We start from the raw sequence: 10,551 nt of genomic DNA on the forward strand, positions 1-10,551 counted from the left end.
TTCCTTATAACTTAATTACAGTTTCTTTACCCTACATTATAAAAATACAGTATATAATACATATCACACAGGAAATACATGTTAATCGACTATGTTATCAGCAAGTCTTTCAGTTAACAGGTTATTAGTAGTTAAGTTTTAGGGGAGTTAAAACTTACATGCAGATTTTCGATTGTGCAGGGAATTAGAACCTCTAACCCCAGTGTTCAAAGGTTAACCGTATATATGTATATGTATACAGCTGATATGAGGTAACAAAAGGACAGTAGGGTTGTGGGCTAGAGATATCTATATGATTCCAAGGGCTCTACATTTTATGTGACTGGTACAATACTAACCACAGGTAGATGATTAAGAGCTAGGTATTAAACTGAAATCCATAGCACAACCATTAAAAAAACATAAAGAAATATAGCTGAAAAATCAAGATAAGATGGAATACTGAGCTATTTAAATAAACCAAAAAAAAAAAAAAAAAAAAGAAAGAAAAGAGGAACAGAAGGACAAAATCCAAAAGGGGGCAAACAGAAAACAAATAATGAATAATAAAATCCAACATTAATAATTATATGAAATGTTAATGATCTAAACATTCCAATTAAGAGCAGATAAAAGAGCAAGACCCAAAAATATGCTGCCTATGAGACTTTCTTTAAAAAGACAGACATAGGTAAATGGATAGAAAAGGATACACCATTAAGACAATAAGCATAAGAAGCCTAGAGTGGATATATTCTTATCAGAGAAAATATACTTCAAGACAGAGTACTGGGGATCCCTGGGTGGCTCAGTGGTTTAGCGCCTGCCTTCTGCCCAGGGTGTGATCCCGGAGTCCCAGGATCGCGTCCAAGAATCAGGCTCCCTGCATGGAGCCTGCTTCTCCCTCTGCCTGTGTCTCTGCCTGCTTCTCTCTCTCTCTGTCTCTCATGAATAAATAAGATCTTTAAAAAAAAAACTGTTATCATTTTATTAATCTAGAAAAGCTGGCATGAAACATTTTTGTTCACACACTTCACACCAGTAGAAACATTAGATAAGTAGCTCATATATGTATATACAATACACTTCATTTACATATATAAACTATAAATAACATAAAATACACACAAAATACAACGTACCAAAAGATGAAAAGTAAATTTAAACATTCTTATTTTTCTCCCCCAAACTGCAATGAATCATGTTGCACAATCCCGAAGTTATGGACGTCCCACTTCAGAAATTCCTGACATGTAGTGCTCCCCTGCCCCACACCTCTTCCTATCATCCTGTTCTCTTAGCAGACAGAGTATGCAAAGGTGGATGACAAACTTGTGATAATTCTATGAGAGGTTCAAGCTGCAGGGTTTCTTTCTTCCCTGCCTGGTTTTGTAACAGCCCTATCAGATGCAGACTTTCCAATCTCTACCTATGCTGCATATTGTGAAAAACCTGACCTGAGTAACTCAGATTAATAGTCCACAATTCCCAACCCAGGTGGTAGTAATAACTGTATCATTTATTTACAACCAAAATGAAAATTCTAGAATGATGGCTTTCCTTACAAATCACCCAGTTTTTCTAAAAGAAATTACATGGCCTCAAATCCTTAGGGTCTGCCCTGAACAATCCTCCAGACACTGAGGCAGCCTTGTAAACCCATCACTGAACCCAGAGGAGACCAACGGGAGTTTTCACTTGGAGAAAACCCCTCAACACACATCAGGTTTCATTTTCACATACAAGCACTCAGAATGGAACATTCCAAAATACCTTCTTGAAAGACTATGAGATCGTGTAGGAGCCCGTAACACAGCACTGGTACAAGTTCTTTATCAGTCACTTCAAACCCATCTCTTAGGTAAGATCATAGCAGAGTCTTCTGAGATGGATTTGTCTGGTTTCTTTTCTTTTCATATAATAACCTCAAAGTTGGACAACTGTAGGAATAGCTCCAATAGGATTTTTTGTTTGTTTTTAAGAAAGCTGTTACTGTTCCCTGGGTTATTCTAATAAGAAATAATTAAAATTCTTTAGCGGGGTACCTAGGTGGCTCAGTCAGTTAAGCATCTCCCTTTGGCTCAGATCATCATCTCAGGGTCCTGGGATCAAGCCCCATGTTAGGCTCCCTGCTCAACAAGGGCCTGCTTCTCCCTCTCCCCTGCTCTGCTCGTTCTCTCTCTTGCTATCTCTAATAAATAAACAAAATATTTTTTAAAAAACATAAAAGGATTATTTTAAAAAATTCTTCAACAATTATAAACTATTGATTTATAATATGCCTTTAAAATAATCCATACAGGGGATCCCTGGGTGGCTTAGCGGTTTGGCACCTGCCTTTGGCCCAGGGCGCGATCCTGGAGTCCTGGGACGCGTTGGTCTCCCGGCATGGGGCCTGCTTCTCCCTCCTCCTGTGTCTCTGCCTCTCTCTCTCTATCATAAATAAATAAATAAATAAATCTTTAAAAAAAATAATCCATACATATGCGTATAAATACAGCAAAGACCCAGAAAAGTGGAATCACAAGTTGTGCTAGTGAGCTGGTTGAATGACTATGGTTAGTTAAGTGGAGAGAACTTCTTACAAGTGTCTTCTGAGCTACAGTTTTTGAGTAAAATTATACAGCCTCTTTCCTATTTTTGCATTTTAAGAATCATTTTAAATTATCTGCAAAACAAAAATTAAATACTTTTTAACTTTTCACTTTTTCCTGTTCAGGAAAAAATGATTCATTCAGCTTTTATTTCTTAGGGCTGTAATTATTTTCCTTTGGCTTTATGTACCTTCTTCTACTAATACTCAGGGCAGACTAGTAAATCAGGGAGAAATACTCCCTGGTTGAGTACTGGCATGGAAATACAGTGTCAGTAAATTTTACCTGATAAATAAATGAAGTAATTAATTTCATTCTGCTTATTTTTTTAATTCTACATTCTCAGTAAAATTCTTGGTCCACAGTGACTTGTTTAATGAAGGAAGAAAGTAATGACTCATCCTATGACTCGGAACGGCATTTAACTTAGCAAGAGCCTCATTTGTTGCTCCCCTTCAACATATACATGATATTTTGCATAAATTTTGCATAAAGATTCACAGGAAAGTTAGCAATTAATCACATAGAAACATTTCTTGATTCAAGCTTCTGTTGCTCCAAAGAACCAAAGGAGCTACAAGATTGCACCTGCTAAGTGTAACTAGGAGATTTTCTCAATGAACATCAACCAAAAAGAGATCAATGATTTGTTCTGGTGGAGAGAAGGGACTTTGTGGAAGGACTGCCTTCAAGGTACACCCATACACTGCTCCAGTGCTGGCCTTTGAAAGAGGATTCTGAGTAAGGACCTCTCTCATTAAAAATGAGTAGCAGTGGATAATCTGTCAAGATTTATTTATTTATTTATTTTTAATTTTTTTTTAATTTTTATTTATTTATGATAGTCAGAGAGAGAGAGAGAGAGAGAGAGAGGCAGAGACACAAGCAGAGGGAGAAGCAGGCTCCATGCACTGGGAGCCCGACGTGGGATTCGATCCCGGGTCTCCAGGATCGCGCCCTGGGCCAAAGGCAGGCGCCAAACCGCTGCGCCACCCAGGGATCCCTCTGTCAAGATTTATACTTATCTATGCCCACAAAGAGATGTGACGTGTGAAAGCCAAGTCTGGAATATAAACTACTTCTACTTTTCAGGAATGGGTTATGACCCAGCTCTCCAGAGAATTCATTCAAGCCCCAGGGTTGTAACTTTTCATTCCCATTCTACTTTGGTTTGTGATTTCTCTTTGAGAACTACACAACATAGTAGTTATTTAGCTCAAATGCACCCTCAAGTTTTCAGACTGGAAGCCAGCCATAATTTCACTCTTTTGAATAAATAAAACAAAATAACCAAGATGCCTACACTACAGAGCATGAGTTTTCAGGGAGAAATATTCTTCTTTCTTCCCCTAAAATGTAAATGTGAGACAATGATGGAAGTACATCGTCTTTAAATGCCAACTAGAGGTCAGATGAGAGAGAAAGAATAACATGCAGGAAGAAAAGGGGATATAGAATCCTGTGTTAGAGAGCTTGCATCCGAGGTGCTAATGCTGATGAAATACCCAGGTAGAGATATTCCATGGGCAAGTGAGACTGTAGATCTGAAACTTGGACAAGAGGTTTTAGCAGATACTTCATTGGGGGTGGAAGGCCAGATGGTTTTAAGCACTAGAGGGGAGAGGAGGAGACGGTGAGCTCTGAAAACTGAGGTGGGGGCTGGAAAAGGGCTGCACCATCTGGAGGGCTCACCACACCTGAGGGATGGGGGCACTTCTGAAGTTCTGAGTGGATCATGCTCAGGAGTCTTGCAAGAGGACCAGAGTTTGATTACAAGGGAAAGGAATTTTTTTTTTTTTAAAGCTGACGACGTAGGGAAGTTGATTTACTGGAAGAAGAGTTGTAAATAGCATAGAAAAGGGCTAAGGGGCAGGAACAAAGAGAACCTGTCAATATAAGGAAGAGTGGCAAAGCATTCACCAAGTGCAACACAATCATCTCTTCTACTTCTCTCTCATGACCACTCTCAAAAATGCTGACCAACCCTTCCAGAAAGCAGCTTGAATCCATCAGGAAGAAGAACGTATGTCTCCCAAGGCATGCGCACAGCATCCATGTATGTATTCCTGGAGTCAGTGGGCTGCCTTGGTGGTGTGAAGACAGTTAGGAGTCAGTCTAGGAGTGAGGCCCCAACAAAGCATTCAGATTACAGCAAACCAGCGTAACCAAATTCTGATGTAGCGGTTACCATTCTTTATTGATTATTCGTTAGAAATGAGTCATAACCACCAATGAGAAAATTATACTATTATAGCTAATGAATTCAAGATACAATGAGAAGATCTAAAGGACTTAAAGAATTTCTAATACTGTTTTGTACCCAAAGGTTATACCTGCACTTCATCTTATTCCAGAGGTCACAGTACAGTGTGACTTGTTTTTTATTTATAACACAAGAGGAAGAACACATAAATGACTTGACAAAATTTACAAAGAAAACACTGTATATCTTCTTGAAGTGGTTGAAGTGGTTACTAAAACTATCACAGGTAGGACTGGGAGCCTGAACTCTAGAGAAAGTGACATGAGCAGACTATATTGTTTTAATACTTCAGGTATCTAGGAAAATCAACGTCCTCAAACCTGATGTAATGAGATAGATTTTTTTTTCCAAGTACTGTGGCCTAAATTGGGATTCCTTATCATTTTGTTGCTATTTCAAATTTCTCAGATTCATGTGTCAGAGCCACAAGATGGCCTGCAGAACATAAGAGACAAGTATGAACTACTGGAAAAGATGCAGCCATGGTTTAGAAAAGTGTATACTTAAGGAGGAAAATATCTTCCCTCTCAAGCTCTGAAATTTCCATAGCCCAGAAGTCTCAAACACTGACAGTGGATCTTTTTTTTCCTTTAAAAACATTATGATCTGGGGGTGCCTGGGTGGCTTAGTTGGTTGAACATCTGACTCTTGATCACAGCTTAGATCTTGATCTCAGGGTCATGAGCTCAAGCCTGTGTTGGACTCCATGCTGGGCATGGAGCCAATTTAAAAAAAACAAAACAAAACAAAAATTTATGATCTGAGTTGTTCAACTTTCTTGGTCTCATGAAAAAAAAAAAAAAGATGATAAATCTCTAGTATTTATAGTCATCCTAATCACCCTAATTTTTTACTTAAAAAATGTGCAATCGGGGATCCCTGGGTGGCTCAGCAGTTTGGAGCCTGCCTTTGGCCCAGGGTGCGATCCTGGAGTCCCGGGATCGAGTCCCACGTCGGGCTCCCGGCATGGAGCCTGCTTTTCTCTCTGCCTGTGTCTCTGCCTCTCTCTCTCTCTCTCTCTCTCTCTCTCTCTCTCTCTGTGTCTATCATAAATAAATAAATAAATAAATCTTAAAAAAAAATGCAATCTCATTAGATGAAAATAGCAGGAAGTATGTCAGATATAAACTGCATATTAGAATACGACAGTGAAGCAAGGCAATTTATCTTTTGCAAAATCACAATAAAAAATATTAACAGTTCCTACATGGGATGCAAAAGACAAAAACATGGTCTTACCAAAAAGCGAAATTACTTAGCAATAAAACAGCCAGCTCTACTTTCTACCACAATTAATAGAAAATGCATCCCAAGGAGAACATTTTCCCTACGCGCCATCTTTTAACTGTTAACTTCATGCCTGATCAAAGACATAACATCAAATAATGAACTGATGTGACAAATAAAATGCCAAAATTCCATTACTGATATATATACTAAAACCCTTTATAATCATTAAAAAAAGGTAAAAGCCATTTAAACAGACCTATGAAGCAAATATGAAATAGAGATCAATGTCTAAGTTACTGCTAGCATGATGGGACTCAAAGATCACAACTCTAACAAAATAAAGCTGTAAGTCAATCTGAAGTGAGTATGCCTGCCATTAACACAGAACAGCCACAACTCTACTTCCTGAAGATAATTTGAATGGCTCAATATCCAAGGAAATGGCTAGCTATCCAAGGAACCACCAATGAATGCCTTTTATTTTCTCCACTTCAATATGACATTTAGGGTTGTCTTACTGAATTATATTCTGAGGTGCAATCATGTTTTCTGATAAGAGGCTGGGATCCCCTGATGGTCCCCTTCAGGAGCAGTGGCCTGAAGGTGTGAGCGAGCCAGGAGGACCTCTTCCCTGAAGAGGAAATTGATCTGACTAAGGCCTCTCAGCAAAAACTAGAGCTCAGGCCCAATGTTCTTTCAGGGGCATCCAACCCAACATTCTAGCTCAAATCTTTCTGGGGACCTCACAATACCTCAGGAAAAGAAAAAAAAAAAAAACAATTCAGTTACAATTTCTAAAATATTTTTCTCTAGGTCCATCATCAATATACTAATGGTGAGCACAGAGTTACATATAGAGAAGTTGAATCACTGTGTTGGACACCTGAACCTAATGTAACATGGTGTATCAACTACACTCAAATTTAAGAATTAAAACATAAAAATTAAAAGTTAAACATTAAAATAGAAAAAGTAAAAAGTTAAAAATTAAAATCAAAATAATAAATTTTAAAAATTAAAAAATATACTTACCAAACTGTCAATACTTACAGATTTTTGCTAAGCTAGATTAACTTCCTTTACCTCATATTAGCCATATTAATTACCTTCCAAACTTTCTCACTAAAAAAATATGATAAAAGTTATCACACCGAGTTTTATGAAGCTTTTGGGTTATATCTGTGGTATTTGACATGTCAATGCCAGTTGGGAGATTTTCCTATGAAGTAAGGACAACTATGTTCTTAAAGGATATGAATAAAAACACTATCCCTTATGGTCTATCTCCTTTGACCTTTAGTAATTTCAAAGTCATACTTTTTAACAGAAAACAAGACGGGGGCAGCCCGGGTGGCTCAGTGGTTTAGCGCTGCCTTCGGCCCAGGGTGTGATCCTGGAGACCTGGGATCGAGTCCCACATCAGGCTCCCTGCGTGGAACCTGCTTCTCCCTCTGCCTGTGTCTCTACGTCTCCTCTCCTCTCCTCTCCTCTCCTCTCTCTCTCTCTCTGTTTCTCATGAATAAATAAAATCTTTAAAAAACAAAGACAAAAAAACGAGACGGTATAAAGTACTATGAAGTTGTCACCTATCACGGTACCTTGGCAGCTTTGTTAACTTTGTCTTCGTTTTCTCTCTTATACACAAAAACTGAAGCACATTTGCCATCTTGCAGTACAGCGGGATAAACGGCAAGTCCAGAGGGTAAGGTGAAAGGTGGCTCCTTCAGCGTATAGCTCTTCAAGGCACTGCTCTCTGATCCCATCCCTTATGCGGTGAGGCAGTGCTGCAGCTCCTCTGCAAGCCAAGCTGAGCTGAAAGAAAACAGAAAACATTGGCAAACAGAAGTCTCTATCTGCAACACGCACTGGAGCTCTCCAAGGACCCAACCCAGCCACTCAGACCCACTTGTTTCTTTGATCCTCATCAACTAGGCCATCTGACAATGAAAATGGCAAATGCTCAGCAAGTTAGCAGCAATTGTTGTCAAGTTAACAACCATCTGCTCTAGAGAAAATGCACTGAACCGGGTACAGGCAGTTACTGCCCTTCCCCAACACCGCCGCCCAAAGAAGACCTTCCCGAGTGTGAGGGCAAACAGAACCAGAATAAGATCATCTGTGCTCCCTAGCGGGCTCACATGCCCTGCCTAACAGGGAAGTGTTGCAAAATCTGATTATCCATCAGTGAGAAAATTTCTGTATGTTCTACAAGAACTTAAAATGATAAAAAAAGAACATTACAACCTAGAGTATTTCTAACAATGATTAGAAACATGTTAACAAATGGAGAGTTCATACAGGCCAAGCAAAGCACTGCAACACCAGTCTGACAGTGGGAAAGGAAAGAGACAAGTCACTGAACACCAAGTAAAGGAAATATAACAAAGAGAGTGCCCTCCGTGCTCTTCCTGGTCAGGCTGAGTAAAAAGGGGAGTGCAAAACTGTGCAAAACATCATCCCAAATGCTAAAAAACCCCACACATACACGAAATTCTCGAAAATGCTAACTACCCTATAATGACAGAAAATAAATCAGTGGTTGCCTGGGGTGGGGGCTCAGGGTAAGGGGCCGGTGGGAGAAGAGAGGATTGTGACGGGGAGGGGGAGGTATAAGGAAACTTTAGGGGGAACAGATGCATTTGTTATCTTGATTATGGTGAAGGGAGATTACAAATACCAAAACTCATCAAACTGTACACTTTAAAACTTGTTCTGTTTATTCTATGTCAATCATACCTCAATAACACTGTTTCAAAAAGAAATACACATTATATATCTAAGTCTACATATATGCATGTATCTACCTATTTATATACATAGGGACACATACACAGAAAGACTTGAAAAAATATGCTCAAGTAAGTATTAATAGAGATTTGTGGTGGGTGTCGGATCAAGGCTGGCGGACAGACACACATGTGCCTGCACCTCCCAAATCTTCTACAATAAAAACACCTTTTTCTCTGCAATGGGGAGACACCTTCCCACAGTTATACCAGGACTGCAGGGTAGTCCTGCAGAGTCAGGAGAGAAGCACAGGACCAACCACGTGTGACGGGCACCTACAGAGAAGGCTTGCACTCGGAGGGAGTGGCCTTCACCAAGCTCCAATCAGGACTGCAACTCCAGAGCCACCAGATCATGCATTTCACCATAAGGATCCAAGAGCCTGAATATTTATGTGAAATTTCCATTTTTTTCAATGTCAGTTCAAATGTTTTTAGAACCTGTATAGGCCAAACTACATATGTTTGAAAAGTTTGGGTCAGTTTGCAGTTCTGGCTTTACCATGATATAAAAAATAAAACATAAAAGAGAGTTCTTACTAACTTTGGCGATGCCGCAAGAAGTTGCTAGTTCAAAATAACATGGCCGAAAATGCTACATAGAGCTTTAAAATTTTCAGTTAAGGAAGTCCATCCTTTGAATAAATATACACCTAATAATCATCACAGACCCACTACTTAGATTCTTTTTCCACTTTAGTGAAGTCCCACATGACACTTTGTGTTACCAAAGTATGAAATGCTGCTCAAGACACATACCTAACAGAGAATCCCCAGCGCCTACAGACCCCCACACATCACTGTATAAGGAAGACAGTACGTATGAGGGCTAAAGCTATCTAAAAATGAAACTGTTCAAAATCCAAGAATATTTCCGAGGATAAGAACTAAGTCATCTTTGCAACAAATCCACTGAGCTCCTATTGCTTTGCAATTTATCTTAAGAACAGTGGGGAAAAAAAAATCGTATTAAAAATGCCAAGTATCTCAACCATATGTCCCAAGCTCTACTAGGACCACAAATAAATAAAATTAGTGTTAACGTAGGCTCACTGAGAAAAGTGACTATTGTTAACTCCCCTGTTGTGAAGATGGTGTGGCCCCTGCCCACATGTGACGATCTCACTGCTAAACAGTGAGGGTCATGTTCAGTACTTGGGTCTTGCTCCTCTGGTGCATAGTGAATGGGTCAAGCGCCTATTCTGGGCCAAAGGACCGTCAATTCACACATCAGCCATCTCTACGACCCACGGCCTGGATGAAAAGCTAAAATGGCCAGATCTTTGCCTGCCTTGGGAATCTGAATGAACATGCGATATTTCCATTAGCTAAAGGTAAAAGGATGCCATGAGGTAGAGTCAGGTCTCTGGCGAGCCAAAGCCATGAAGAAGCAGAAACTTGGCAAACACAGAGGAAGGCAGCTGGCAGAAGGAGGAAAAGCAAACACTGGGAGTAGCTTAGTCAGATTTATAGGGACACATTACTACCCTCCATCTTGAGGCTTGGGGAAGCCCAGCTGCAAATCCATTTCCTCCCTGCCTCGTGGACACCCCTATAATCAGGGGTAGCCGGAGGTCGACCTGAGGCAGCTTGAATGGGTCCATGTTCTTTGAAACCAGTTGCCATTCTGTCAGCAGAAAACTCAACTCTACAACAACTGTCTGAAAAACCAGTCAGACTAGAGGGATTAGTCAGAGAA

The 10,551-nt window shown here is 39.8% G+C and overlaps 1 protein-coding gene across 8 annotated transcripts in view; it reads right to left on the bottom strand.

Moving 5' to 3' along the window:
* Positions 1-10,551, bottom strand: part of SCYL3 (SCY1 like pseudokinase 3) — a 44,344-nt gene that overhangs the window by 31,637 nt on the left and 2,156 nt on the right. For 7 of the 8 annotated variants that reach the window (XM_077901613.1, XM_077901612.1, XM_077901609.1 and 4 more), the window contains exon 2: positions 7,665-7,878. In XM_077901613.1, the coding sequence (XP_077757739.1) occupies positions 7,665-7,829 (165 nt within the window). In that variant the 5' untranslated portion in view covers positions 7,830-7,878. Of the gene's footprint in view, positions 1-7,664; positions 7,879-10,339; positions 10,541-10,551 lie in introns of those variants that run through there. The other variant, XM_077901610.1, reaches the window with a different exon arrangement.

This window comes from Canis aureus, chromosome 6 (genome assembly GCF_053574225.1).
Source record: "Canis aureus isolate CA01 chromosome 6, VMU_Caureus_v.1.0, whole genome shotgun sequence".
Lineage (NCBI taxonomy): Eukaryota > Metazoa > Chordata > Mammalia > Carnivora > Canidae > Canis > Canis aureus.